The sequence below is a fragment of the Elephas maximus genome, chromosome 1, assembly GCF_024166365.1.
Source record: "Elephas maximus indicus isolate mEleMax1 chromosome 1, mEleMax1 primary haplotype, whole genome shotgun sequence".
NCBI lineage: Eukaryota > Metazoa > Chordata > Mammalia > Proboscidea > Elephantidae > Elephas > Elephas maximus.
The window spans coordinates 185719345-185744074 of NC_064819.1; the positions used below are offsets into that span (position 1 = coordinate 185719345).

At 37.3% G+C, this 24730-nt stretch overlaps 1 protein-coding gene across 1 annotated transcript in view; it reads right to left on the reverse strand.

Moving 5' to 3' along the window:
* The window catches only part of CEP85L (centrosomal protein 85 like), a 139006-nt gene that overhangs the window by 50503 nt on the left and 63773 nt on the right, over positions 1-24730 (reverse strand). The window contains exon 4 of the mRNA XM_049899818.1: positions 5445-5566. Coding sequence (XP_049755775.1) covers positions 5445-5566 — 122 coding nt within the window. The remainder of the gene's footprint in view (positions 1-5444; positions 5567-24730) is intronic.

A 24730-nucleotide genomic window follows, 5' to 3' on the forward strand; every position in this document is an offset into this window, starting at 1 on the left:
AGGTAAGCATCCTTCTGGTATTCTCTGACTTCAGCCAGGATCCATCTGACATCAGTCATGATAACCCTTGGTTCCACATCCTCTTCTGAATCTGGCCTGAATTTCTGGCAGTTCCTTGTCGATATACTGCTGCAGCCACTCTTGAATGATCTTCAGCAAAGTTCTGCTTGGGCCATATGATCTGACACATTCAATAGTGCTTAAAGCGTCAGTGGCAGATAGGGATGCTGTCTGGAGTCTTTGGCAGGCCATACTGGTGAATCACAGTGTAGACCCTTAGGATTTTTGAGCAAAGCCTTGCCACCCTCTGCAAATAACTACTACCCTTTTGAGAAACAGCTTTGGCTTGTTAATGGGGCTTGGTAGAGACTGAATGCTTAACCATGGGCCACCAAGTCACCGTGCCACCTCCATCATTAAACAGAAGTGATATACATGAGATCAAGCCCAAGCAGGATCTGAAGGAACAAGTAAATTACATGAGGAAGTGGCCCAAATGTCCATGGTCTCCACTGCTGTCACATTATCTGCCCTCTCCCAGTCTCCACCTATGGCTTCATGGGGAGTTCCTTATGATCAGTTCACTGAGGAAGAGAAAACTCGTGCCTGGTCTACAGATGGTTCTGCATGATATGCAGGCACACTCGAAAGTGGAGAGCGGCAACATTACAGCCCCTTTCCAGGACCTCCCTGAAAGACAATGGTTGAGGAATATCCTCCCAATAGGCAGAATTTCAAGCAGTGCACCTGGTTGTTCACTGTGCTTGGAAGGAAAAACGACCAGATGTGCAATTATATTCATGGACTATAGCCAATGAATGACTAGATGGGCAAGGACTTGGAAGGAACATGATTGAAAAACTGATGACGAGGTATAGGGAAGAGATATGTGGATAGACCTTTGAGAATGGATCAAAGAAGAGAACATATTTGTGTCTTTTCTGAATGCTCACCAAAGGGTAATCTCAGCAGAGGAGGATTTTAACAATCGAGTGGACAGAATGACACATTCTGTAGAAATCAATCATCCTCTTTCCCTAGCTACTCCCGTTATTGCACAATGGGCTCATGAACAATGTGGCCATGGTGGCAGGGATGGAGGTTATGTATGGACTCAGCAACATGGACTTTGACTCACCAAGGCTGACTTGTCTACAGCCACTGCTGAATGCCCAATCTGCCAGTAGCAGAGACCAACACTGAACTGAGTCCCCAATATGGCATCATTCCTTGAGGTGATCAGCCAGCAACCTGGTGGCAGGTTGGTTACACTGGACTGCTTCCATCATGGAAAGGGCATCATTTCGTTCTTAGTGAGATAGACTCCTACTCTGGATACAGATTTGCCTTCCCTGAAAGCAATGCTTTTGCCAAAACTACCATCAGTGGACTCGTTGAATGCCTTATCCACCATCGTGGTATTCCACATAGTATCACCTCAGATCGAGGGACTCACTTCACAGCAAATGAAGTGTGCCCATGGGTCCATGCTCATGGAATCTACATCTCATCCTGAAACAGATAGTTTGACAGAATGATGGAATTGCCTTCAAAAGACACAATTATGGTGCCAGCTAGATGGCAGTACCTTGCAGGGTTGGGGCAATGTTCTCCAGGAAGGAGCCTGTATATGCTCTGAATCAGTATCCAATATATGGTGCAGTCTCTCCCTTAGCCAGGATTCACAGGACCAGGAATCAAAGGATGGAAATGGGAGTGGCACCACTCACTATTACCCTTAGTGATCCACTTGAAACATTTTTGCATCCTGTCCCTGTGACCGTACACTCTGCGGGTCTAGCGGTCTTAGAAAGGGAGGAATGCTCCCGCCTGGAAACACATTACTGATTCCATTGAACTGGAAGTTAAGAGTGCCACCCAGCCACTTTGGGCTCCTCATGCCTTTGGATCAACGAGTTAAGAAGAGAATTACCATACTGGCTGGTGTGATTGATCCTGATTACCAAGAGGAAATCTAAATGATATTACAAAATGAAAGTAGAGTATGTCTGGGATACAGGAGATCCCTTAGGGCATCTCTTAGTACTATCACGCCCTGTGATTCAAGTCAATGGAAAACTACAGCAACCTAATTCTGACATAAATACTAATGACCCAAAAGGCAAAGGACCACGACCAGCTGAGGTGCTTGCTTAGGGTAAAGGATATAGGAAATGGGTGATGGAAGAAGGTAGTTTTAAATACCAGCTACAACCATGCAATCAGTTGCAGAAATGAGAACTGTAACTGTGATGAGTATTTCTTCCTTGTATGTGTGTGTTAGGGACTGAATTGTGTCCCCCCAAAAAGAGTGTATCAAGTAGGCTAGGCTGTGATTCCCAGTATTGTGCGGTTGTTCTCCATCTTGTAATATGACTTAATTACCCCATGTGTTGTAAATCCTAACCTCTATGGTTAAGAGCTCGGCTGCTAACCAAAAGGTCAGTGGTTCAAATCTAGGAGCTGTTCCTAGGAAACCCTATGGGGCAGTTCTATGCTGTCCTATAGGGCTGCTATAAGTCAGAATTGAATCAAGGGCAATGAGCTTTTTTTTTTTGGATTATGTTAATGAGGCAGAATTAGAGGCAGTTATGTTAAGTGTTAAGGAGGTAGGACACAATCCACAGGAATAGCTTGTAGTTTGAGTCAATCTCTTTTGAGATATAAAAGACAGATGCAGACAGAGAGGAGAGGGCCTCATTATCACTAATTAAGAAGAGCCAGGAACAGAGTTTATCTTCTGGACCCAGGGTCACTGCACTGAGAAGCTCCTAGACTGGAAGAAGAGTGATGACAAGGACCTTACCCCAGAGCCAGCAGAGAGAGAAAGCCTTCCCCTGGAGCTGATGCCCTGAATTAGGATAACTAGCCTCCTATAGGCTGAAAGCAGAGAATACCAGAAAGAGGTTTACCTGTGTTTTACTGACTATGCAAAAGCAATCAACTGTATAGATGATAACAAGTTCCAGGTAACAGTGAGAAGAATAGGAATTCTTAATTGTGCTCATGAGGAATGTGTACATAGAACAAGAGGCAGTTCTTTGAACAGGGCAAGGGGATACTGCGTGGTTTAAAGTTGGGAAAGGCACGCATTAGGGTTATATCCTTTTACCACACTTATTCAATCTGTATGCTGAACAAATAACCCGAGAAGCTGGACTATATAAAGAAGAACGAGGCATCAGGCACATCATTAACAAACTGTGATATGCAGATGACACGACCTTGTTTGCTGAAAGTGAAGAAGACTTGAAGCAATTACTGATGAAGATCAAAGACTACAGTCTTCAGTATGGATAGTACCTCAACATAAAGAAAACAAAAAGCTTCACAACTGGACCAATAAGCAACATCATGATAAATGGAGAAAAGACTGACGTTTTCAAGGATTTCATTTTACTTGGATCCATAATCAAAACCCATGGAAGCAGCAGTCAAGAAACCAAAAGATGCACTCCATTGGGCAAATGTGCTGCAAAAGACCTCTTTAAAGTGTTAAAACGCAAAGACTTCACCTTGATGACTAGGGTGTGCCTGACCCAAACAATGGTATTTTCAATCACCTCATATGCATATGAAAGCTAGACAATGAATAAGAAAGACTGAAGAAGAATCAATACCTTTGCATTATGGTGTTGGCGAAGAATATTGAATATACCATGGACTGCCAGAAGATTGAACCAATCTGTCTTGGAAGAAGTACAGCCACAATGCTCCTTAGAGCAAGGATGGTGAGATTTTGTCTCAGGTACTTTGGAAACATTATCAGGAGGGACCAGTTCCTGGGTGATGGGCATCATGCTTGGTAAAGTAAAGGGTCAGCAAAAAAGAGAACAACCCTCAACAAGATGGACTGACACAGTGGCCATAACAATGAGCTGAAACATAATGATTGTGAGAATGGCACAGGACTGGGCAGAGTTTTGTTCTGTTTTACTAGGGTTGCTATGAGTTGTAACCAACCTGATGGCACCTATAAACAACAACAAGCCCCCTAAACTGTGAGAGAATAAATTTATTTGTTAAAGATGTTCACTTGTGGTATTTCTGTTATAGCAGCATTAGATAACTAAGACAGTGTGGATCAAATATTTCTGTTTTCTTCACTTATAAAATGTAAGATATAAATGGGACTAGTGTGTTTTTGGTTGTACACGTTAGTTGTATCATGTTCCTTGCAAGTATGACTTTAAATTGTCATTTATTTATTTAAAGATTATGTATGGTTTAAGGAGATGTGTATAGGTACCAAGTTGATAAGGGGTGTACAGTGATGGTTAAGGTTGTGTTTCAACTTGCTGGGCCATGATTCTCAGTGGTTTGGCAGTTATGATATAATCTGGCAGTTACACGATGATGAGATTTGCTATGAGCAGCCAGTAAGCTGAAAGGGAATTTCCTTGGGGATGTGGCCTGCCTCCAGTATATAAATGAATATTCCAGCTAGGTTCTCACAGATCCTGCATCGAGCTTATTGACATCTGGCCTCCAGTTCTTGGAACTCGAGCTAGCAGCTTGCCTGCCAATCTTGGGATTCATCGGCCTCTGTAGCCTGTGAGCCAGTGGCCTGCCATCTGACCTGTCAATCTGGGGATCTCAGCCCCTGCAGCTTCAGGAATCAGGAGGAGCCTCCAGTCTGATGCCTTGACCCACAGGCTTGGGACTTGCCAGCCTCTACAACCATGTGAGCTATTTCCTTGAGATAAGTCTCTCTCTCACTCTCTTTGTGTATACACGCTTCACTGGTTTTGCTTCTCTAGAGAACCCAGCCTAAGACACATATCTACACAAATTAAATAACTTGTTTAAAATAAACTATTAAAGCAAGATTTGAACTTCTATTTCAAAACCAATACCATATCATCTGACTGAAGTGGCTGTATAGTATATTCTCACACTTAGTAAAACAAGCCCTGTACACCTTATTTCCTGAAAATTCTTTTGGTTATTCATGGCCTTCAATATAAATTTTAGGATGAACTTAACAAGTGCAATGAAGAATACTGTTAAGGTTTTGAATGGGTCATAGTGAATTTATAAATATATTTTAAAAAAGTTAACTTTATGCTACTGTGCCTTCCAGTGCATTTAGTTGTGTCTCTTTCATATCCTTCAATGTTTTAATTTTTTTTTTTCAAGGAAAAAAAATTATACCATTCTTGAATAGATTGATACCTAGGTTCTTTACAGCTTTTTTACTATTATCATAAATAGTAAATTTTTCTATTTGATTTTTGAATTGATTACTATTGCTACTATAGTACTTCTTTCAATTTCTGAAAATTGACTTTATATTAGTTCTAAGGTTTTCTCTGTAGATCCTTTAAGGTATTCTATGTAGACAATGATACTGTCTACAAATAACATAATTCTATATCATCCAATCAACCTATATTTCTGTATGCCTGAAATACTTAATAAATAAAATAAATAAATAAACTCACCGATCAATTACAATTTCTTTCTGCCTTAGCAGTCCTTCTTTTAGTTTCAGCACTGATTCCCACTTACTGAAATCCTGATAGTCAGAAGGTGAATAACTTTGACGAGATGATCCAGTCAAAACCTACACAAAAATGTTTACAGTATTAGTATACTAAAAGTATCTAAAGGAGTATCTATACATAATCTAGTATTTTCCCTATGAGTTCCTTTAAAAAATAAAGAACTTGTCCTCTGAGTTTCTTAAAGATTATCTGAAATCACAATTGTGAATATAACATAACTTGAAGAATTTCAAGGGAGTTCCAATGTAAATTTACAGGTCTAACGAAGAACTGATGACAACAGGACATTTAACCTGGCTTACTATAATATTACCTATAAGATTTTTTTTTCTCATTATCTTTTGGAAGATTTCTGGAATTAAAGATTAATCTTTGCCTAAGGAAGGAGTGCAATGAAGGAACGCGTCATAGCTAGACTAGACTAACATTACTAGGAGGGTTTCCACAAGGAAATAACAGCAATATCTGTAGTATTCAAACTTCAAATTATCATACATCACTTGAATTACACTGAAATTTCAAAAACATAAATATTCTCACAAAGTAGTAAATTTATCCACAGAAAACAGAACTATCAGTTAAGCAAGTAATTTGAATGATTACTGGTCCTCAGTGTAAGTAATATCAATTGGAAAAAATTTGCTAGAATTTAAGAAAATGTTCACATATTTAAAAGCAATTGATAATAATAAAAACCAATATGGAAATATCCTCAAATTTATATCATTAAAATAAAACAAAACAATTAATACTGGCAAATAAAGCAGGAATAGTTTAAGTTCCCTGGCAAGCAGAATGATGCTATATAAACACCACAAAGCAAGTCTGGCAGAATTCAAATGTACAGTACTATTTTTATCCTTTGTTTTCCAAAGGTGCTACTGATAAACCCTGCTTCTGAATAAACAACTAATTGCGTGACATCACTGGGTCCTTTAACCTTTTAAATAAAGATGATGGCCAAGTAATAGTAAAAGGCATGTTTCAGGCAGGAGAAAGACAGGACAGGATGAACAGAACAGGAAAGATGGAAGCCAGGTCATAACAGGGTACTTAACTGTCAGATGGGGAGTTGGGGGCTTATTTGGAGAATAAGTGATACAGAGTGTTATAAGGGCAGATTAGTCACACAGAGATCCTGTCTCTGAATTTCATCCCTTACCCTCACCTAACATAGAGCCAGGGCTGATAGTCAGCCACTATGCACCTGTACAGCTATGTCAATTGTTGAAATACTAAAACACTTTCACTGTGGTTGGTAGGTAACTGCTGCCCAAACCCCCTAAACACCTCCTCTACTGCCCCTGTTCTTCCCAGAACTCCCAATAATGCAACAAATAAAGGGTTACGTCCAGGCATAATACAATGTCTTCAGGACCCTCCTCCATCCATAAATGGCAACTTTTTTGATTGGATGGTTCCTATACTAATGCCCCCAATAGCCTCGCATCTGGACCTACCTGCCAGCTTGTATTTAGTTGGTAGAGCTAGGATTCAAACCCAGGCAGCCCAACGAAGAACACTTGCTCTTAAGTACCATATTGTTATACTGCCTCTACAATGGCCTTATTATTAACTAAGGTATTCCAAATTTTATATCACCATAGCAGCTGGAGAAGTTTTTTTCAAAATAACTGCTCTTCATTCAGTAGAAGCTAAGAGGGGCTTCAACACCATGAACAATATTGTTGATGTTAAATTTTCCACTTATTGAAACTCTGTTACCTAGTTGAGTCTGCAGTTTAAAAAAAAAAAAAAAAACCTCCTAAAAAAGAAACCTCTATTCCCAAATGGTTTCACTGTAGAATTCTACCAAATGTTTGAAGAATTAATATCAAGTCTCCACAAACTCAGAAGAGAGAACATTTCCCAACTCATTTTATGTGATCAGCATTACCCTGATAGCAAAACCAGACAAAAACAGTAGGGAAAAAGAAAACTGCAGGCTAATATCCATCATGAATATAGATACAAAATCATATCAAGTCAAATCCAGATATATAAATATGGATAGAATAATATGACTTAACCATGAGAAATGCAAAGTCAGTTTAACCTTGGAAAACCTTGGACAATCAATATAACTCACCACACTAATGGACTAAAGAGGCTAATAGATATTAATATCTCGATAAATGAAGAGAAAATATTTGACCAAACTCAACCTCCACTCATGAGATTAAACAAAGAAACAAACAAAAAACCTCTCAGCTAACCGGCAAGAAAAGGTAGCTTTCTAACTCTGATAAAGGGTACATTTTAAAAAAGCCTACAGCTAATATTATAATTAATGGTGAAAAACTGAAAGCTTTCTCCTTAAGGATAACTACCCTCACAAACTCCTATTCAAAACAATCCTAGAAGTCCTAACTAGTGTAAAAAGGCAAGTAAAAAAGAAACAAACATTGTAAGTTTGGAAAGAAAAAGTATAACTATTTTAATTCAAAGACTACTTCTTGTAAATAAAAATCCAAAGGAAGCTACCAAAAAAAAAAAAAAAAAACCTACTAGAATAACTGACTTTAGCAAGGTTGCATGATTCAAGGTCAATTTAAAAAAAAAAAAATGCAGATTTCTATATGCTAAACCCATTGCCATCGGGTCAATTCTGACTCATAGTGACCCTACAGGACAGAGTAGAACTGCCCCATAGAGTTTCCAAGGAGCGCCTGGTGGATTCGAACTGCCAACCTTTTGATTAGCAGCTGTAGTTCTTAACCACTACACCACCAGGGTTTCCTTCTATGTGCTAGAAGCAAACAATTAGAAATTTTAAAATTTACATAAAAACATTAAATACTTCAGGGATAAACTTACTAAGTCACTGATATCTATAAAAACCTAAGAAATTACAGAGAACCTTTAATATAAAAAAGGAGATACGTACTTCAGTATTACTAAAATGTTAATTCTCTGCACACTGAATTACAGATTAAACAGATCCAAGCAAGCGTGCGTGTGTGTGCATGTGTGTGTGCATGTGTGTGTGCCTGTGTGTTTTACAAGTTGACAAATCGATTTTCAAATTTCTGTGGGAATGCAAAGAACTGACAATACCTGATTTTAAAATTTATGATAAAGCTACAGCATTCATATAATGTGGTATTAATATAAACACAGGCCATTGGAAAAAATAAAAATCTACGAGGAGACCCTCGTGCATTTGGTTGATTAAATTTCAACTAAGGGGTCAAGGTAATTAAAACAGGAATGGAATTTGGTTTTTACCCAAAAGAAATGAAAACATATATCCACAGAAAGACCTGTAGGCAAATGTTTATTCCTAATCACCCTAAACTGAAACAACCCATATGTCTATTAGTTGGTAAACACATATACGAACTGTGCTACACATAAAATACAATACTAACCAGCAGCAGACACAAACAATTGATACATACAACAATATGCATGAATCTCAAAAGCATTATACTAAGTGAAAAGAGTCATACTCAAAAGCTACATACTGTATGCTTCTATTTATATCTGGAAAAGGCAAAACTATAGAGACAGACATCAGATCAGTGGTTGTCAAGGCTGGGGCAGGAGACTGAGTACAAAGGGACAAAAGAGAACTTTTTGGGGTGATGAATATGGTCTAAAACTGATTGCTGAGGTATACATGGCTATACACAGTTTTTTTTTTAAACTCATAAACTATACATATTTAAAGGATAAATTTTACTTACAGGTAAATTATACCTCAATAATCCTGACTATAAAAAAATGGATGTACTTTTTTTGTTTGTAACACCTCAATAAACTTGATTTTTTTAAATAATAATTACAGGTAAATACATAGATACCATTCAACAACTCTAGAAGCAAAAAGAGTTTGTTACAATAAAGTGCAGGAATGGTTAATTAATTGTGGTATATGCTTACAACGGAATACTACACACCAATAAAGCAGAAGCTACTACATTCAACAACATGGACGAATCTCTGAGACACTACGTCGAGCAAAAGAATCCAGACATAGAACCTTATATACTCAATGATGAAAGAAATCACAGTGGTGGAAATGGGTGGGGTGTTGCTATACAGGCAGAAAAGAGGCACAAATTAAACTTACAGTGTATTGGAAGCTTTTTATATCTTGATCTGAGTGATAGTAGTTACAGGGGTATATACACTTATCAAACAGCATGGAGCTATTATTACATTCAAGATTAGTACATTCATGCACTTTATTGAATGTATGCTAGAACTCAGTAAAAATAAATAATCACAGGAAGTACCTTCTTTATTTCACTCTCTATAAAGTAGGGCTGAGGGGAAAAAGATAGCCTTGTTTGCTACGAGAGAATACTTAAGTAATCCAAGGTGCACTGTACATACTGAGGTATAATTTACCTATAAGTAAAATTAATCCTTTAAATATGTACAGCTTATGAGTTTTAAAAAACTGTACATACAGTGCACTGTCCAAGCAATAATTTCTTTGGTGCTATCCTACATCTGCAAATAATCATGATAGAAGAGAAAAGGCCAACAAGGCAGGAACAGAATGATAACCTACAAGCTGGCTCTTAACAAAAGCTGTCAACACTCTAGGAGAACAAAGCAGCCTTGGATTAAGGCAGAGGACAATCCCGCTTCTTAAAATGGAAAAGAGGAAAATATTTTATATTCAAATAATCTTTGCCCTATATCCCATTAGTAACACATTTTTTCTCAAGAAGTTAGAAGAACAATTAAACGTTTCTATTCAATAAAATCGTAACTGGATATAAGAGGCATGGAACCCTGGTAGTGTAGTTGTTAAGAGAGTGGCGGCTAACCAGAAGGTTGGCAGTTCTACTCTACCAGCTGCTCCTTGCAAACTCTATGGGACAGTTCTACTCTGTCCTATAGGGTCGCTATGAGTTGGAATCGACTGGACAGCAACAGGTTATGAGAGGCATACCATTCTGTGGCAGATAATAAAATACACATTTTGAACATACTCCAGAAAACCTAGGCATTGTTTGACAGTAGCTGAATAAGACGCTGAAGAGATTTTTTAATATTTCTAGAAGACATCTTTCAAAATTCACTTACTAATGAAATAGAAAATTACTGTTACACTGTTACACTTAAAATCTCAAGTAGTTAGTCATGCTTCTACCTGACTGTGGTCAATATAAATAATCAAGGAAGACATGATAACATAGTTATGAACATACAATTTACATTTACAGCTTACGAATGGTAACAAAACCTGAGCTAGACATGAACAGGAAATGTAAAAGGGAATTAAAAAGGCATGTAGCTGTGTGAGCTAATTTGAAGTAGCAGAAAGAATGCTGTCAAAGTAACACTTCAATATCTGTAAGCTAAAAAAAGACTTTTTAAATTAATTTTTATTGTGCTTTAAGTGAAAGTTTACAAATCAGGTCAGTCTCTCATACAAAAATTTACATACACCCTGCTATACACTCCTAATTGCTCTCCCTCTGATAAGATAGCACAGTACTTCCCTCCACTCTCCTTGTGTCCATTCAGATAGCTTCTGGCCCCCTCTGCCCTCTCATCTCCCCTCCAGACAGGAGATGCCAACATAGTCTCATGTGACCACTTGATCCAAGAAGCTTGTTCTTCACCAGTATCATCTTCCATCCCCTATTCCAGTCTAATTTCCGTCTGAAGAGTTGGCTTTGGGAATGGTTCCTGCTCTGGGGTAACAGAAGGTCTGGGACCCATGGCCTCCGGGGTCCCTCCAGTCCCAGTCTGACCATTAAGTCTGGTCTTTTTACAAGAATTTGGCGTCTGCATCCCACTGCTCTCCTACTCCCTCAGGATTTCTTTGTTTAGTTCCCTGTCAGGGCAGTCATTGGTTGTGGCCAGGTACCATCTAGCTCTTCTGGTCTCAGGTTGATGTAGTCTCTGGTTTATGTGGTCCTTTTTGTCTCTTAGGCTCATAATTATTTTGTGTCTTTGGTGTTCTTCATTCTTCCTTGTTCCAGGTGGGCTGAGACCAACTGATGCATCTTAGATGGCCGCTTACTAGCATTTAAGACCCCAGACGCCACTCTCCAAAGTGGGATGTAGAATGTTTTCTTAATAGATTTTATTATGCCAACTGACTTAGATGTCCCCTGAAACCAGGGTCCCCAAACCCCAACCCCTGCTATGCTGGCCTTTGAAGTATTCAATTTATTCAGGAAACTTCTTTGTTTTTGGTTTAGTCCATTTGTGTTGACCTCTCCTGCATTGTGTATTGTCTTTCCCTTCACCTAAAATGAAACTTATCTTTATCTAATTAATGAATACCCCTCTCCCTCCCCCCTCCACCCTCCCCCCTCTCATAACCATCAAAAAGTATTTTCTTCTCTGGTTAAACTGTTTCTCCAGTTCTTATAATAGTGGTCTTACACAATATTTGTACTTTTGCAACTGACTAATTTCACTCAGCATAACGTCTTCCAGATTTCTCCACGTTATGAAATGTTTCATGGATTCAACACTGTTCTTTATCGATGCGCAGTATTCCATTGTGTGAATATACCATAGTTTATTTATCCATTCATCCATTGATGGGCACCTTGGTTGCTTCCAACTTTTTGCTATTGTAACCAGTGCTGCAATGAACATGGGTGTGCATATATCTGTTCATGTAAAGGCTCTTATCTCTCTAGGATATATTCCAAGGAGTGGGATTGCTGGATCCTATGGTAGTTCTAGTTCTAGCTTTTTAAGGAAGCGTCAAATCAATTTTCAAAGTGGTTGTTCCGTTTTACATTCCCACCAGCACAGTTTAAGTGTTCCAGTCTCTCCACAACCTCTCCAACACTGATTATTTTGTGTCTTTTGGATTAATGCCGGCCTTGCTGGAGGGAGACGGAATCTCCCTGTAGTTTTGATTTGCATTTCTCTAATGGCTAATGATCAAGAGCATTTCCTCATATATCTGTTAGCCACCTGAATGTCTTCCTTAGTGAAGTGCCTGTTCATATCCTTTGCCCATTTTTTAATTGGGTTATTTGTTTTTGTGGTTGAGTTTTAGCAGAATCATGTAGATTTTAGAGATCAGGCGCTGATCAGAAATGTCATAGCTGAAAACTTTTTCCCAGTCTGTAGGTAGTCTTTTTACTCTTTTGGTGAAGTCTTTGGAAGAGCATAGGCATTTGATTTTTAGGGGCTCCCAGTTACCTGGTTTCTCTTTGGCATTTTTAGTAACATTTTGTATTCTGTTTATGCCATGTATTAGGGCTCCTAACGTTGTCCCTATTTTTTCTTCCATGATCTTTATTGTTTTAGACTTTATGTTTAGGTCTTTGATCCATTTTGAGTTAGTTTTTGTGCACGGTGTGAGGTATGGGTCTTGTTTCATTTTTTTGCAGATGGATATCCAGTTATGCTAGCACCATTTGTTAAAAAGACTATCTTTCCCCCAATTAACTGACACTGGGTCTTTGTCAAATATCAGCTGCTCATATGTGGATGGGTTTATATCTGGATTCTCAATTCTCTTCCATTGGTCTACGTGTCTGTTGTACCAGTACCAGGCTGTTTTGACTTCTGCATAGTACAATAGGTTCTAAAATCAGGTAGAGTGAGGCCTCCCACTTTGTTCTTCTTTTCCAGTAATGCCAAAGAAAAGACTTTTTACAAGTAAATATTTTCCATACATGTTTGATCATAAACAAACTCAGTGAATGTAAAGAATTCCTCAGTTAGATGTTTTACATAAAAACAATAAGACAACATTGTTACAGTATGATTATAGAGAAGAAATCAATAGTTCACTAGGCAAAGAACAGTCATAACTCTTCTGCATGTGGACCCTAACCATCCAGATTCATATACCGAGAATACATAAACAGGCACCTCTTATTGGAAATGGCAAATTCCACCGTCATAATTGCCTAACAACAGTGAGCATCTACAACAACGCCAAATACAGGCTACTTAGATGAGATCCAGATGCTATGAAAGTTGCCAAAATTTGTCTCTTAATGGCAAAACATGCATCTAATAAAAGTTTACTATATATATTGCAGCTGAAAATAGCTCAAAAATATTTGGCCTCAGCCTGAACAAATACTGTTCAATTTAGATAATCCAGTGCTACACACTCAGCTGCAATACAACTTCTGCAGTTCTTCAAGTTTGTTATCTCTCCTTCATTTGCCTTTGTCTCTGAGCTCATTTGTCACTCACAACATGTCAAATAACAGAGCTAATCTCCCTGTTTCCTGGAATAGTCTATCTAGATACTCTACTAGTGCTTTTAGGTAAAAGAATCATGATACCTCACCCAGAAGTAAATAAAATCACAAAGATCAATACTGAAGATGAAAATTAAACTATAAACTACACAGAACTTAAAGAGTTTTTATTCACCAAGAATGGGGGGGGTAGAGGGAGAAGTGAAATTATTACTTATAAGAACTGTACATTAAAAAAATCTACATCTTCTTCTTTACGAAGCCCATTACTACTTATTTTCTCTACCAAAATAAAAACAAAAAAAATTCTATCAGTAACCCCTTCCTCAAGTGAACCATTATAAATGGAAGTCTGAATCCTGCCCTTGAAATTTAAATTACAGAAGGAACTGTGTTTTTAATAATCTCGTTATTTCTTCAATTTGTTTTTATTGCTAACTCTATAATGCTGTCCTTGCCATCCTAATATGTTTTGCTGAAATTGTAATTCAAATATATTGAGTTACTTCAAGGATAGATTCTAGGAAAAAATAAATAAACTGATAAGAAAAAATATATACATATATAAAATAACTTAAAAACAGATGCACATGAAAATAAGAACCCAAAAAAGTATTTTTTTACTTCTGCTGGGCTAAACAACTAAATTACTGATAAATTTAGCTCTTTTTATCTTTGAAGATGGGACATTTTTCCTCTCAAAAATAAATCTGGTTTATGACCAGTCTGTATTAACATGATTAAGTTAAAAAAGCCAACAAAGGAATGGCTCATGCATGAAATTACGATCTCATTATGGTCTGAAGGGGAAAAATGCCATACCCAAAACTGAAGAGTAAATCACTTTCCTTACGAAAATCAATGAGAAGATTAAGTAAAAGAAAGGAAGGTTAAGTCTTAAAATTAAAGTTAACAATTTTTACATATATATAAAAAAAAAACAGAATGCATCCTTTTCCGAATCCTTTGTTGCTGTAATTAAATCATTTTGTTAAGCTGAAGATGAATAAATATATTAATAGTAGTATTTAATGACTCAACCCCTTTTAATCAGCAAACTTGACAGCTATTACTTGACAACCAAACTCAAAAGAAATTAAGGGCATAACTGGTAATTCATGAAATGGGTATCATATGAAATGGAAATGGAGAGATGTTTATCAAAATGAAATATTTAATACAATGAAGGCCTATCCGGGATCCTGCCCAAGGTTATTGATAACAAACTTACCAGACTATAGAGCCAGCTTCTACAGTATGATAAGCCAGCTAGCGTGTCCAATTTACTTTTAAAATCAGGTTACTAAAATATGTTTTATTAAGTCTTTTACCATATCTTACTATCAAGAGATAAAAGAAAAATATATAGTAAAAAAAATGTGTTTTGGAACCAAAGCACAGCCTACATTATCAGCAGGGATTATCTGACTTTCCCTACTATCCATATACAACTACTTTTTCCTTTTATGTCAGAGTTGTTATGAGTCATTTATGTCTTCTTCTTCTTTATATTAAAAATATTGACCTAAAAAATGTTTCAAGGGTGAACAATGAAAAATCTTCTGAGGGTAAAATTGTACATGGAAGTTTAAAGAGTTCCCTGTATGTTAGGACATAATACAGGAGCAAGTTGATTCCTGTTCAGTGTTTTCAAACATCCCTTTACATATTTTTCTAAAAAGCATAAGAACCAGAAATTTCAGACAATAATATTTTCTTTAACCTGAGGTTTTTTTTTTTAAGTCACATGACCCATAGCACATAATCAACAACAAAAAGACGATGAATAGCTAGAGTCCCCCTGGTATATCTCTCAGACTTAAAAAAAATCCGCAAGTATCTCCTGCAGCACAGTCACTATAACTGACAGAGAACTGTGACAGTAATTAGGACAGTGATGCCCTTCCCAGTGTATTCTGCTATCATGATAAGCCTGGCCGTTTCTCTTTTACCCGCTGCTACTCAGCATGTGAAAGCTGGACAATGAATAAGGAAGACCGAAGAAGAGTTGATGCCTTTGAATTGGGGTGTTGGTGAAGAATATTGAATATACCATAGACTGCCAAAAGAATGAACAAATCTGTCTTGGAAGAAGTGTGGCCAGAATGCTCCTTAGAGGCAAGGATAGCGAGACTGTGTCCTACATACTTTGGACATGTTGTCAGGAAGGATCAGTCCCTGGAGAAAGACATCATGCTTGGCAGAGTACAGGGTCAGCGGAATAGAGGAAGACCCTCAATGAGGTGGATTGACACAGTGGCTGCAACAATGAGCTCAAGCATAACAACGATTGTAAGGATAGCACAGGACTGGGCAGTGTTTCGTTCTGTTGTGCACAGGGTCGCTATGAGTCGGAGCCGACTCGACGGCACCTAACAACAACACTCAGCATAGCACCTGACAAAGTTTGCTCAGTACTGACTGATTTAAAAATCTGGAGATTTCTACAAAAGGTTACCAACCCCCAAATTATCATTACTTAAAATATTAGCATTTTCATAGCAGTAAGATATACTTAATAGAAAAATAAATCCACATTTTAAATGACTATAGTTCAAAGTCCACAAACTTATGATTGAATAGAAATTCATACTCTCAGGCTCTTGAGGTCTGGCCTCATTTCTGTCAGACCCAGGGAACCTTTGACTGATCTATGTAAGTAGCTAATTTTAGTTTGTTCTACTCTTTCCTGTAGTGTTGCTATGAGTAGGAATCGATTCGAATGTTTGGTTATACACATATATATAATAGAGATAAACTTGAAAGGTAGTTTTCAGTGGCCATACTGCATTCTATCTGGGAAATCTGAAGTCTCAAGAGCATTTTTTGATTCTCCAACATTCATGATACAGATTTGTAAGTATCCAAACATTGAATTTTTAGGTACGTTATTTTTTCAAGCTTGATAAGAAAAGTTCAATAACTTAATGCTGGGGTCAATAATCAACTTTCCAGGTACCTATGCCCCCAACTAACCTATAAACAGGTAAAAAGAAAAAAAAAAAGAACACATTAACAGAGAAGCCAATAAATAACTTTGCCAAAAGCATACTCTTGATCCTACTGTTAGGGCTAGGGCTAGGGCTAGGCCTGGAGCCCAACCACCACCCCTGACCAACTCAAGAACAAACGAAAACAGCAATGATGAGATGTTCATGTCCCTCTGCTCTGCTACAGAAGCTTTAAATTTGGGGATGAGTTAGGCAGGAAGTTCAGCTTTACTGAGATAGAGCAAAACAATACATAACTCCCAGTATATTAATTAAATTGTTGGTGAAATGGTTACAATGTATACGTATTAGGAAGTCGAGGTCATTAATCTTTTCCACTGGAACATGCTACATCTTTTGCTTTACAGGGCAAATATGAATTCTACATATCTAAGTCCACTTTACATAACTTCTTCAAGAATGTATCTATGCTGAACAATCAAGGGTCAGCTGTACTTTTATTCCATAAACTTAAGGAGTGCTAACTGTGTAGCTGAAGGACAGAGCTGCTATGTTTTAGAGGGTCTCACCTGAGGCAATCAAGGATGTATCTTAAATGCCATTAGTACCAAAGTTTTAAAGAAAAACTCAGGCCTAAATTTAGGTGTTCCCTGAGTGATGCAAATGGTTAACAAGCTCAGCTACTAACCAAAAAGTTTGAGGTTTGTGTCCACCGTGGGCACCTCAGAAGAAAGGCCTGGTGATCTACTTTCCAAAAACCAGCAACTGAAAACCCTGTGAAGTGCAGTTCTGCTCTGACGTACAGCGGATCGCCATGAGTTGGAGTCGACTGCAGGGCAACTGAACTGGAAATTTAGATGGGGTTACCTCTCCCGTCCTTAGTGCAGTAGCATGGTTTTAGCAGGTCATCTGATCTAAACCTAAAGTGTGGCTCCTTTAGTTGCTAGGTTGGTCTAGTTATATAACTCTGGATGTTAACCTGTTTTGGAGTCTAATCCTCTCTTAGCTTATTTTCTCAAAGAAGTTTCTCTAAAAGGAAATTCAGTTAACCATGCAAAATTATTAAATTGGATTTCAAATATAAATCAAATTCATTTAAGTACATGATCACCCTTGAATAACCATTTGAGGTATAACAAGTATACAGAGCTGAAAAAGAGAGAGATGTCAGATTTATTTACACAGATGTTCATTATGAAACCAAAAAAAAAAACCAAACCCACTGCCGTCAAGTTGATTCTGACTCACAGCGACCCCACAGGACAGGGCAGAATTGCCCCATAGGGTGTCCGAGGAGTGGATGATGGATTTGAACTGCCGACCTTTTAGTTGGCAGCCAAGTTCTTAATCACTGCACCACCAGGGCTCCCATGTCCATCACAGGATTATCTATAATGGTTTAGAGTGGTAAAAATTATAAATAACCTAAAATCCAATAAGAGGCAAAGTCAATAAATTATAGCACATTTTATAAGCTACAAATAATGAATTTACAATAGAATAATCACATCAATAAGGCCAAAAAATATTAAGTTAAGACTATTCATCAATTAACTTGTTTAATTTTTTAAGGGTTTTTAAAATCTATGATTCATGAAGACAAAGACGTTTTTTTACCGTATCCCTTATCTAGTACAGTACATGGCAACCAGTAGTTTGACTAAAGAAATGAATGAATTAGGAACTAACTACTGTGGAATTTGTTGTTGTTAGTTGCCATCAAGTCGATTTCTGACTCATGGTGACCATGTGACAGAGTAGGGCTGCCCCGTAGGATTTTCTAGGCTGTAATATTTACGGGAGCAGATTGCTGGTCTTTCTCCCACAGAGCTGCTGAGTGGGTTCAAACTGCCAACCTTTTGGTTAGTAGCTGAGCATTAAATCATTGTGCCACCAGGGCACCTATGAAATTTACAACGTGTTTATTTTCGTAAAGCTAACAAAAATTAATAGCTGCTTTTAAAAATAACTGCACATTTTTAAGCTAGTTTAATATGCTCATAGACCATCTGAGCTTCAAAGAGACTTTAGAAGTTAATTCAATCCTCCTTCATTCTATTTATGAGAAAACTACACTATAGAAAGATTCATTTTTCTGAAAATCATAAAGTAGTAAAAGAACCAGAAAGATGAGAATGACAATTCGAATTCCTCAACTCCTTATTAATAAACCCATGATCAACACACAACCACTCCACAAATCAGTATGTTACATGTATGTCAAAGCGTGAACAAAGAAATAAATGGAAAAGAAGTTAAAGAAAATAAGTGTAAGTAAAAGACTGAACTTTCAGACGCAGTCATTAGGGCCAAAGAAATCAGTCTATCCAAAATCTCTTTCACTTCTCTCCTTCCTTCAATGCATCCTTTCAAGAGTTCACTTGTAATGACAAAATAATATTCTGCATATCCATTAACTCCGAAAATACTATACAGCACCTTCTATGTGGTAAGCATAAGCAAAGGGAGTCTAGAAGAAGAAAGAAGCAAGGATGAGTCTCAAACTTCCATTTGGATGACAAAATAAATGATTGTGCTACCACAAAGGTCAGTAATGCAAAGGGTCCAGAGGCTGGGCTGCCAGTCACAAAGATCATGAATTTAATGTGTTTGGAGAATGCTACAAATCACAGAACTGAACTGGAATCTTTTTAACAATGCAACAGCATCATGGTCTACAGAGTTCTGAAGCAAGTATTTGTGGAGGCCCAAGTTTTGTTTTGTTTTTTAATTTGGTTTATGTTTTATGTGTGTGATTCTTCCATTTCTTATTTCTGCATCAGTTCTGTCAGCTTCCTTTGTATAAGGCAATTCCTCTTAGAAGTCATACTGCATCTTGCTTTACATGCTCTTTTGACTTTTTACTTCTGAATTTCCTTGTCTTCCTGGTGTTACCTTGCACTAGTGATTAACATCCAAAATGTTAAATGTTTCATTCCTTGAAGCCACAGGGCATGCTATATGTAACATTTTTATTACCCAGAATATGTCTTGTAAATAATTCCAAAAATTGTGGAAACACACATGAGCCCCTCCCTTAAACTATCTGATTTCTCCTAGGTTGTCACTCTTTCCCACCTCTAATTGGGACATTTAACAAGCAAAGAAAATCATCCAGAATTCAGACACTTATGGAAATATAAAATGTTTGTACACTTAATTATAAAAATGAACCTATCGTCCCTAAATGAATATTGAGACCTTAAGGTTTATAAGCTACTTCAGTATTTGTCTTTTTTCCATTTGATAAATAACTCCTATTCTTTCTTCCATATTGCTCAAAGCACTCCTCCATCGCCTCAGCCTCAAATCACTATTCTCATTTTTATTCTCAAATGTTTTGGCAACTAATTCTTCCTTCTTGTTGTTAGCTGCCACTGAGTCAGCCCCTGATTTGTGCACAATGGAAAAAATGCTGCCCGAGCTGTGATCAAATAAGGTTTTTGTTGGCTAATTGTCAGAAGTTAGTCACCAGGCCTTTCTTCTTAGTCTTACTGTGGAAGTTCCACTGAAACCTGTTCAGCATTATAGCAACACACAAGGCTCCAATGACAGATGGGTGGTGGCTGCACATGAGGTGAACTGGCCTGGAACCAAACCGGGTTTCCTGCATGGGAGGTCTAAGAATCTCACCACTAAACCACCAAAAACCAAAAACTAAACCGTTGCCATCAAGCGAATTCCAACTCATAGTGACCCTATAGGGCAGGGTAGAACTGCCCCATAGGGCTTCCAAGGAGCAACTGATGGATTCAAACTGCCGACTACAGGCCCCTAATCCTTCCTTACGTAGCTTTAAAACTTAAGGCAGATAATTCTCAAACTTTTAACAGAAAAGTACCTTCCTCAAGAGTGGGGTAAAATCTTACTCCTGGGGATCTGGGAAGCCTAACCTAAAAAATCTCCCTATCTTTCAAGTCTTGTGTGTATCACAAAAATTCATTCAAAGCTTACATTTGACTGTGTTACATGTGTAAATAGTAAAATGCTTTAATTTAGCCATCGGTTAATTTTTTGTCAAAAAGTTTCCAGAAAAACTGGTCTACCTTCCCTCTCTTTTTTCTACCCGCCACCCACCCAATCACATTACTATTAACAGGAGTTTAAATACTCAATGCAAAAAAATTACGCAATCATGATATTCTTTACATAAAGTTGAAAACAAGCAAAATAAAAATAAATACTTTTAAGAAATTACAATGCCATAAAACTATATAAAAACAAAGGGAATGAAATAAACCCAGGATCCAGAATGATCATTTGCTTGGGTAGGGGATGATGAACTAGGCAAGGTCCTGTGTGGTTAGGTATAAATTATTGCTAACAACTGCCTTTTGTTTTAGGTGGTGACTTCACAAGTGTTTATTACGTTATTAAAAATAACTAACTTATACCAAAAAAGCAGGTCATGCATGGACCAATGTTAAGAGTGCATAAAGAACCATGTATCATTATGAATCCAACAAGGAAAGAAAAAAATTGAATTAAAAAAAAATGGCTCAATATAGGAAGATTGGGCTTAGGGTATGACCTTCCTTCACTCTCACCCTCCAAACATATTTACATTTTTAAATAATACGAAACAAAGCTATTTTCTTGGTTATTCTACTCTTGGAGCCCTGGTGGCGCAGTGGTTAAGAGCTTTGCTGCTAATCAAAAGGTTGGCAGTTGGAATCTACCAGTTGCTCCCTGGAAGCCGAAGGGGGCAGTTCTAATCTGTCCTACAGGGGCACTATGAGTTGGAATCAACATGACAGCAACGAGTTTGGTTTTTATTTTTATTCTACTCCTATCCAACATCTCAGTCATTCACATCTTTCTCTTCATTCCCATGCTGAGCTTGAAAATTGCGAAGGATTTCTTAGCTGTCCTTAACACTTACTTCTGCAGCATAACTTTATCACCTGTCAATCTTTCCCCCATTTTTTCTTTATTCATTCATGCAATCAGTACTTAAGCATTACCAGGAGCAAGATTCTACACTAAGTAGTAGTATTATAAAGAATAAGGGCGCAAATAAGAGTCATTGGATCTCCTGTCAGGGAGCCTGTAATCTAGTCTACTCAGACACATTAATAAGCAAAATAAAAAGTGACAGTTAACAACAGAGATACATGCAAAATTGTTCCGCATAACGGGAAGGGGGAAGGGAGGGCTTCGCAGAATGGGTAAATTGAAACAGCACTTCCATGGGAATAAAGGTTGGTAAAGGCATTCCTGCAAAACAATAAAAAAAAAAAAAAAAAAATACCGAGGCTTAAAATAGCACTGCTTGAAAAGGGCCACCAGCAGCTGTATATAGGGCCAGAGTACAAGGTACAAATGTGATAAGAGATGAAGCTAGAGGGAAAGGGCTGAAAATACAAACTAAGAGGTTTGGATTTTAGCCTGAGCTGCCTGCCTCTCTCTAAAAAGGGCTGTTCCATAAAACTACAGAAACATCCTCTGACACTAGAATTCTTAATTTTGTTGTGTGTGCCACAGACCTCTTTGGCAGACTGCTGAAGCCTACGGATCTTTCCTCGGAATGTTTTTATATACACAGAGCAATTGCAAATAATTATGTAGATACTCCACCCTTTAGGTAGTGAATCGTAATTATGGTCTATACGTAATAACTTTTTTCCAAAGAGTGAAGTATAGAAGAGGGCAAGGAGAGTAACTTCACGGTGGAGAAACCTGACAAACTACACCTCATTCAGATGATCCGGGTCGACATCAACAGTGATATGTGCTGCTGACTACCCTTGGTGTGATGTGATGAGATGGTACTTTACCTCTCTAGTCTCCCGGAGAATCACATTACTCTAGTCTAACTGTGAGAAAAACATCAGATAAATCCCAATTGAGGGACATTCTACAAAATATATGATCGGTGTACTCAAGACTGTCAAGGTTTTGAAAAGCAAGGAAAAGACTGAGAAACTGTCACAGTCAAGTGGAGCCTAAGGAGATATGATTGCTAAATGTCATGTGTAGCCTGGATGGGATCCTAGAACAGAAAAAGGATGAGAGAAAAATGAAGAAATCTGAATAAAGTATGGGCTTTAATTAATAGTAACATACAAACATTGGTTGTGACAAACATACGATACTACTTATTACCTGTTGCCATTGAGTAGATTCCGACTCCAAGCTACTCTACCCGACAAAGCAGAACTGCCCCATAGGGTTTCCAAGGCTGTAATCTTTACGGAAGCAGACTGTCACATCTTTCTCCTGCAGCCATACTAATATACATATAGAGAGTTCCGTTTGGCCTTATAATACATAATCATAATAATAATAAGCTAAACCAAAGGAAAAGGGTAAGCATTGAAGTTACTCACTCTTATACAAATCAGAAAAATAAGTTTCTTTTCTCCATTTTCCAAGTCAGACACACATAGTTCTTAGAATCCTTCTGAGATGTATGTATGCCTTTGAATGTTTTTAAGTAAATTTGCAAAAATGTGTGATATCTAGGACATATTTTATCCCACCTATGGAAGTTTCTTACTCAACTAAGTATTATTAATTCTATCTTCCTAGAAGTGCTCAAGCTACAATGATCTATCCCCTAAGTTTCATTTTCAAACAAATATGTAACTGCCGGACAAACTTAAAGCAGATTTTCTAAAAATAGCAACAAATCTTCAATAATTCATCCATTTCCATCTTATATGTTTCTTAGCTGATACATGATATTCTGTAAATTATTTTTAACAAAATGCCAGTCTATCAGGGAATTATAACTGTACAGATCTGGATTTGAATCCTCGTCTATTCCTCAGCAGTTGTGTCGTCTCTCACATATTATTACACACCATTTTAGGCTTCTAGGTTTCATATTATCAGTCATCACTGACAATTCATAGCAATAAGAAGTCCTTATTATGTAAGACTGAAAGAAAAAAATGCTTATAGAGTGCTGAGCACAGCAGTGTCAAACGTTATTCATACCATTTCTTTAATTTTATGTTTACTTTTCCCTTAGTATTCACAGAAGGTCTTTGCTAAAATATTATTTTTCACTTAGTTTTGGCTGATTCTTAAATAGAGATTTGCTCCAGAGATGGATTTTATCTTTCTTTGGGAGAAGTCAAAATCATCTCCATTTAAGGACACATAAGCAGCTTGCTGCTACACATTTTAGTTACCCATAAAGAAAGTGAAGCAGGCTGAGTTCAGTCCTCTATAAGCACAGATATTTTTTAAAGAACCTTTTCTTCATAGATCTTTATAGTTACGACTTATGAATAATGAATAATGAAATGAATAAGAAAACAAAGTCAAAAGAGAAATTCCCAGCTCGAGCCACTATTTTTCCAGAGCTGTTTTAAAATAGCCCTTAAAATTAAATACTGATTTTTCTTCTCTATAAATGCTAACTGCATAATAAACAGCTCTTCCAAAATTACATAAGAGATTTAAGAATTAGAACTGCAGGTGTGATACTTTAAGTAAATCCAATATAAAAACTAAAAATTAGACTAACAGAAAACTGACACCTGGCTTTTCCTAAGAATTTCCTTCCCTAGATCTACTATAAACTAAACTGTTCTACTAAGTTCAAAGTATCATTCCATTTATTAAAATTTATCGAGATAATTTTCAGGAAAATAACTGCTGTATTCAATGAAGCATACCCTTTTAGAAATACTACACAACATAAATTTCCAACACATGCATACCTACGTCAATAAAGCCTTTTTAACTAGGATGCAATGATTAGGAATCTGATTATTTCATTTTTTTACTAGAACGTCACCCTTGATACTGAGTCAGTTTACTCAAAAATTCAGAAAGCTTCTACGGTAACTTAATGCAGCTGGTAAAAAAAAATCTTAAATACTTAAATTTGTAAATTGTACCTTTTCTGGGGATAATATATATCAGTTTAAATTTCATGTAATGAAATTTTGTTTTGTTTTGAAACAGTGAAATACAGTGTTTGGAAATATAGTGTTTAGAAATACAGTGAAACCTGTGAGAGCTGGAACTAGCAGGGACTGCCTTGTTATTCTGGGTCTCGAAAGTCTTCTGCCTTTGACAAGGTACAGTCACCACTTTTCTAGTGCTCTCCATTTTGTGGAAAATACTTGCGTTTTCCTTCTGTAATGAGTTTCCACCTTACATG